At 39.6% G+C, this 7,612-nt stretch overlaps 1 protein-coding gene across 1 annotated transcript; it reads left to right on the top strand.

Moving 5' to 3' along the window:
* Positions 1 to 1,490: 1,490 nt before the first annotated feature.
* LOC112138781 (gastrula zinc finger protein XlCGF57.1-like) lies at positions 1,491 to 5,897 on the top strand. The gene is given in 2 exon segments (XM_024261416.2): positions 1,491 to 5,008; positions 5,011 to 5,897. Coding segments are annotated over 2 exon segments (1,884 nt in total). The 5' UTR covers positions 1,491 to 3,163; the 3' UTR covers positions 5,050 to 5,897.
* The last annotated feature ends 1,715 nt before the right edge of the window (positions 5,898 to 7,612 follow it).

Genomic DNA, 7,612 nt, shown 5'->3' with positions numbered 1-7,612 from the left:
AGAGGAGGAGAAGGGGGTGTAAGGGAGGTCCAAGGCTGAATGAAGGTCTGGTACACAGGAATTCAATCCAGGAGAAATGTAGAGAGGTACTCACAAAAGGCACAAGGGAAGCAGGCTGAACGGGTGGTCGTGAGGCAGAAACAGGTCAGGTCAGATTGGAATGGAATGGATGAACGGGGTCTGGAGCTTTTCAGGAGCAGGTAGTCGTGGCTGTAAGGCTGAAACGTTCCAGCAAGGCTGTGATGCAGGAGCTGGTTTAAATAGGCACAGTCACAGGTGACAGAAATCAAGGGAAGATTACCTTGAGGGGGTGGAGCAGGGCAGGCATGACAATATCATAGATTAACAGGTAATATAATGGTTTTTGGAATATTTGCCATATCGAGATACATCGGTGGGCTGCACGGTGGCGCAGTGGTTAGCGCTCTTGCCTCACAGCGAGAAGGCCCCGGTTCGAATCCCGGCTGGGACCTTTCTGTGTGGAGTTTGCATGTTCTCCCCGTGCATGCGTGGGTTTTCACCGGGGACTCCGGCTTCCTCCCACCGTCCAAAAACATGCTTCATAGGTTAATTGGTGACTCTAAATTGCCCCTAGGTGTGAATGTGAGAGTGAATGTGAGTGAGATTGAGGCCCTGCGACGGACGCCGACAATTTTTTTGACGCATTAATCACGGACTTTCTCATACGTGCCTTTCCATACCGCGCGCGGGCGTCCCGCCCTTTAACTCACCGGCTGCTCTCACTCGATCACGGGCAGGTCTCCAACCTCCGAGCTGCGAGCTAAAACTGGCCGGCGCTAGGACCTGGAGATCTCCTGTACCCTAACCCGGCTCCGGTTCGCGTCCAGTACCGCGTCTGGTGGTACCGGCTCGCGTCCGGCGCTGCGGACCCCGACGTTCCGAATAGCAATCTCACCGGGGGATGTTTTAAATGTTCTGGAGGTTTAAGCGTGATCCAGCCCCAGCATAGCGGTCTGTCTGCCGGCATATTCATGGCGTGAGCTCCGCTGGACACGTCGCTGCATCGAGCTGCAGCCAGAGAACGCGGCGGCAGTAACAGACTGTCAAACTATCCACAGTGTATCCCGCTTTTCTCAGTCTTTAATGTTTTAAAAAACAAAAGTTCATTTGAAATGATAAATCTCTATTTCATTTATTACTGCAGTTCAGCAGAGGAGGAAAAGATTTGGTCCTGACAAAAAATGAACATGAAAGTGTTATGGAAATGTTATTTTTGATGTTTTTTATTTTATTTTACTGAACGTTGATTGAAGTTTTGAATTTAAAATGCCCTTCACTTGCACTTGGGCTTTTGTTAGGCATTTTATGTTTCAGCCTTTTATTGTTAAGAAAGTTTATCTCAATACAATGTTACAAAATAAAGTATTTCTGATGAAAACTATAAATTATGTCATTCTTGTTTTCATAATTAATGTAAAACTGCTAAATTCCACGAACCACACATTTTTTTCCTTAAAAAAGGCCACGTGTAAATTTGCGATTAATTGCGAGTTAACTCTGGACGAAGTGCGTGAATCGCGATTAAAAATTTTAATCGCCTGACACCTCTAATAAAATTATAAGACTTTATGTTTTACCAAAATGTACACATGTCAGATGACTGAGTGAAATGATGATTAAATCTATTATCAGAACTGTTTATCTTAAGATTAAGTTTTAAGTGTATTATCTTCTGCTACACAGCAATTCATATAGTTTCTGTTCAGAAGAAGTTATTAAACGAGAGAGTAATATAAAAATAACAGCAACATATTTACTGCTTTAGGAAGATGTTTTTTAAGACTGAGTTTTATTTTGAAAAAAACTTGAATGTGCTGCTGTCAAAAACCCTGGTAATGTTTCCACTGGCTCCATGTTTGCTGGCCTGATGCTGTCTTAATTTTCCCTCTTTAAATCAAAAGAATGCACCGGACAATTCATGTGTATCCTCATTTGTCTGGCTTTTTTGGAATATACTCCTTTAGGGATGATCTGCTTCTGAATGGAACCTTTTGCTCATCGACACACAACATTTCGTTTTGAGGGAGAGCTTGAAATTTGGGGTGAAGTAGATCAACAATCAAGCCTAGTTTGAATAGCTTTCTGTTGTTGTTGGGAGCTTTGTTATCAATGGAATGTGGGTAATGTTTGATTTTTATCCCACCTGTCTCAAGACACTCTTGAGTCAGACTCTTTATACACTAGGCCAGTACATCTCTGACCGAGGTAAACCAAAAACACTCGTGTACACCAGTGTAAATAACCTTCTTCAGTGAAGGCCAATCTAGTTTGAGGACATGGTTTGGATTTTGCTCTGAGCAGTACACGTTACTTTGTTAAATGGTAAATGGCGTATACTTATATAGCGCTTTCTACCTTCCTTCGAGGGCTCAAATCGCTTCACAGTCACAGAGCGATTTCAACCATTCACAACACATTCACACACTGGTGGTTGCTCCACTGCATCCTTCAACCAGAGGCAATTCGGGGTTAAGTGTCTTGTCCAAGGCACTTTGACACATGGTGGGAATCGAACCTGCAATCTTCCGATCAGGAGTCGACCGCTGCAAGGAAGATCAAATCAAGTCACTAGTTACAGCTGTTAAAGTCTTGAGGTGAATTTAAGGTTGTAAAATTAATGACTCAAGTCATTGTCCTGTGACTCAAATCCACACTTATAGACTTCAAGATTCCTATGATCCTGAAAAGGATTGAGAGGATTTAGAAAATGGATGATAGTACAGATGGGCTTTAAAAATGTAAAACTGTAGGGTTTCTAACTGAGGTGATTTAAAATGTATTTGGGACTTAACCATACAAAAAACTGATACTTTCTTGGATAATACTTTCTTGTATTTGTGTCCCTGCAGACCTCCCCCAGCATTGGTTGATAGAAGAGGAAGATATCTGCAACCAGCAGAGGAACTTCAGAGTGGAACAGAATGATCCAGAACCTACACAGACAAAAGAGGAGCAGGAAGAACAAGAACCTCAACAGATAAAAGAGGAACCGGGGGGACCAGAACCTCAACAGACAGAAAAGGAACAGAGGGAACCAGATCCTCCACAGATTGAAGAAGAGCAAGAGTATCCAGAATCCCCACAGATTGGTGAGGAGCAGGAGGAACCAGCAACTATACAGATTAAGGAGAGTTATACCTTGATGGAAATCCCTTCTTATGAGGAAAATGAGAACAGTGAAGCAAATCTAAACAATCAGCAGAACTTTAATGTAACTGAGAGTCAGGATGAAGAAGAAAACCAACATGAAGAATCAACATCAACTACAGATGAAGAGACAGACCCACAGAACGGAAATCAGAGAGGCAAAAGAGACAGAAGTCATGTCCAAGACATGTCAGAAAGTCAGTGTGACTCTGATGTTAGAAAAAAATCAGAGAAAACAACTTTGGTTAAAAAACGCAAACAATCCACTAAAGAAAAAATAGTTTCCCATTTAAAGTCTGGTAAAGGAACAAGAACTCCTCAAAATATGTCTGCCCACATGAAAACAAAGTCAGATGAAGGACTTCATGTCTGTGAAGAATGTGGTAAAAGTTGTGGCTCTTGGTTAGAATTCAGAACTCATATGAGGACTCACATAGAAAAGAAGCATTTTCGATGTAAAGAATGTGACAAACATTTTAGCAATGGATCCAATTTCAAAAGACACATGAGAACTCATACAAGAGAGAAGCCTTTTACATGTAAAGAATGTGACAAAAGTTTTAGTCGAATATCTCATCTCAAAACACACATGAAGATTCATACAGGAGAGAAGCCTTTTACGTGTAAAGAATGTGATAGAAATTTTTGTCAAAATTCCAATCTCAAAAGACACATGAGAATTCATACAGGAGAGAAGCCTTTTACGTGTAAAGAATGTGATAGAAATTTTTGTCAAATATCTCATCTCAAAACACACATGAGAATTCATACAGGAGAGAAGGCTTTTACGTGTAAAGAATGTGATAAAAGTTTTAGACTGATATCCAGTCTCAAAACACACATGAAGATTCATACAAGAGAGAAGGCTTTTACGTGTAAAGAATGTGATCGAAGTTTTAGTCGGATATCTCATCTCAAAAGACACATGAAGATTCATACAGGAGAGAAGCCTTTTACGTGTATAGAATGTGATAGAAGGTTTAGACTGATATCCAGTCTCAAAAGACACATGAAGATTCATACAGGAGAGAAGCCTTTTACTTGTAAGGAATGTGACAAAAGTTTTATTGATCTATCTTCTCTCAAAAGACACATGAGAACTCATACTGGAGAGAAGCCTTTTAAGTGTAAAGAATGTGACAAATGTTTTATTCATGTATCTTTTCTTAATAGACACATGCTAAATCATACAGGAGAGAAGCCTTTTACGTGTAAAGAATGTGATAGAAGTTTTAATCGAAAATTTAGTCTCAAAACACACATGAAGATTCATACAGGAGAGAAGCCTTTTATTTGTAAAGAATGTGATAGAAGTTTTAATCGAAAATCTCATCTCAAAATACACATGAAGATTCATACAGGAGAGAAGCCTTTTACGTGTAAAGAATGTGATAGAAGTTTCAGTCGGACATCTAGTCTCAAAACACACATGAAGATTCATACGGGAGAGAAGCCTTTCACTTGTAAGGAATGTGATAGAAGTTTTAATCGAAAATCTAGTCTCAAAATACACATGAAGATTCATACAGGAGAGAAGCCTTTTACTTGTAAGGAATGTGATAGAAGTTTTAATCGAAAATCTAGTCTCAAAATACACATGAAGATTCATACAGGAGAGAAGCCTTTTACGTGTAAAGAATGTGATAGAAGTTTCAGTCGGACATCTAGTCTCAAAACACACATGAAGATTCATACAGGAGAGAAGCCTTTTACTTGTAAGGAATGTGATAGAAGTTTTAATCGAAAATCTCATCTCAAAACACACATAAAGATTCATTCAGGAGAGAAGCCTTTTACTTGTAAGGAATGTGACAAAAGTTTTATTGATGTTTCTTATCTCAAAAAACACATGAGAACTCATACCGGAGAGAAGCCTTTTAAGTGTAAAGACTGTGACAAACGTTTTATTGATGTGTCTTCTCTAAATAGGCACATGCAAAGTCATACCGGAGAGAAGCCTTTTAAGTGTAAAGAATGAGACAAGAGTTTTATTGATTTATCTTCTCTCAATAAACACATTCAAATTCATACAGGATAGATGCGTTTTTCTAGACATAAATTGTAATTAGGAATAAAGTCTAAATACAAGCATCTTCAGTTGTTTGAGGTTTTGTAACAAACTGGAGAATTTGCATGATGGAAAATGTTTATTGAAAATGTGAATCAAAATAAATGTGTGATCCAATTCATTTTGTAATGATTCTAAATGTTTAATGACAGAAAATATTTAACTCATTCATGAATTACGTTTAAGTACTCTTGTAAATAGAAATTTTTTTTTTTTTTTTGTCAGTAAGATTTGTTTTTCTAATGTAACTCTTAATTTTTATTTGTTGAATTTTGTACTTTTATGATATTGTTAAGGGACCCAGTGTGGTTGTAGTTCATGCTGAGACAATGCTGTCTAAGTCTGTGTGTTACTTAGACGAATATGGAAATATTTTTTTTTCACTCTTTTTACCCTGTTTATGTGATTCACTTAAATATTGTCTAAATCTAAAATAATTGCAGTTTATATTTTGTTAAGGTGTGTTAGCAAATAACATTTTGGTGAAGGAAACGTTTAGTAAAAATGTATTCATTAAGAGATGGATAAAGAAACAGACTGGTGTTTGTGTTGTTGTGATTCCTGTTTTGTATCAGAGATTAGAAGTGTTTCTCTGTTCTTTTTAGTTCTCAGTGTTCTGTCTCAATCTTTCCTGTGAAGAATAAAGTGGACGTGAACATCAGTCAAAAGTGTGAAGTCTTTCCCACAGAGTGGCTTTCTGTTTGTTGGTTCTTTGCAGGTTCCAAAGCTGGGCTTCTCAAGTCCAGTTCTGACGGCTGAGCTCAGGACTGAGGTCAGATCACAGAGCTCCATCAGGAGGTGTGAAGAAGACTGAAGTCAACAAACTTCTTCTCTGTGCTTTTCTCATCAGTCTGAGTGCAGCAGGGAGCTTCAGCACAGCTCTGCTGGTCAATAACTTTATTTAGCCACTGTCAGTTCAGAAAAACAGACAGAAAAGCACAGCCCTGAAGCGTATTCTCCTCATTGACTGTAAAAATAATGGACTTATCGAGCCATGAGGTCCCCCATTGGAAATGCATTACATCCACTCCTCACGAAAGTAGGCTGCCGCTTTCACCGTCCCTTCCTGAAACGGCTATCGTCATTTGCAAATGGCTGCAACCCATCTTCAGTGATTGGTCTGACTCTCTGTGAGTCATAGCTGAATCATGGAATCTACAGGAAGTACTGTCGCCAATCTGGAGTGAGTTTATTGCAACCGTCCACCTCTTTCCACGCCTCGACCACAAGACCGCGGATGTAAACAGCTTCTACTTTATTAACGGCGGCTCAGGAGAATTGTACAAGTCATTGTTGAAGCCTTTGAGGGAGAACCATTCCAACATTTGATTCTGTCAGCGGTCCTTTGGGATTTACTTACATTTGTTCCTTTTAGTCGAGATAAAAGGAGCATTTGGGTGACGCTACTGAAGAGCACCCCCCCCTCGCGCAGCAGCAGCTTCTTGTCACTTCACATGCGCTGCCATGTTACCGTCTGATCAGATGCACGTGAGAAGCGCGTTCAGCTGTATTTAAAATAAATAACCATTCTAACAAGTGAACAGCTGGATCTTTTTTCTGTTTGAAAATACGACCAGGTCCTTTCAAGTTTGTCTCGCGCTCCTCAGACGGCTGCGTCTAATTCAAGGTGCAAGCTGGAAAATTCGGCGAAGATGAAACTTTGGTTGGTGATTTTATGGAGGAGCTGTACCATTCCGTATGATACGCAACATATAATTTATAAGCTACAATCAAAACAGTGAAAAAAATTAAAACGAACGTTAAACAAAGAAAAAAGTCCAAAGCACTTAACCTCAGAGTGAAATCTATTTCTACAGAGTAAATCCTCATCTAAAATTGTGGAGAGCATGCAGCTCTTGTTGTTTTAAACTGCTGCATCGGTACATTCCATTGAGGAAAACAACAGTAGGACAATGGTTGGTACATTGTTAAATTGTAAAGTAGGTGTTAAAAGGTCTTCACGGACCCATTGATGAAGTCTGCTCCCATTGGCTACCCGTCATGTGTCACTCAAACCCCCCAGACGTTCGACGTCAGACCCACAAACGTTTATTGATAGGGCTGTGGATCATCACTTAGGTGGCGATGGTGAAAACTGGAAGCTTCACCGTCAAGAGGATTTGTTTACTTCCGGTGGAAGTACGGCGGCTCTTTTGGACTTTATTTTAGTTTGTAGACTTAAAATCCAACATTAATCTGCATTTCAGAGCAAAAATACATTGTTACCTGATGATATTATGATCATCTTTTGCTACAATATACTACATTTACTCCATCGCGAATCAGTGAGCTTGGACGACGCGAATATCCGTATTTGAAATTTTGGGAGCAGATCGCGATACTCGTTACAGCCCTACTTATTGAGCCATCTGATTG

This window comes from Oryzias melastigma, linkage group LG17, assembly GCF_002922805.2.
Source record: "Oryzias melastigma strain HK-1 linkage group LG17, ASM292280v2, whole genome shotgun sequence".
Taxonomy (NCBI): domain Eukaryota; kingdom Metazoa; phylum Chordata; class Actinopteri; order Beloniformes; family Adrianichthyidae; genus Oryzias; species Oryzias melastigma.
This window is presented reverse-complemented; position numbering and strand designations above follow the sequence as displayed.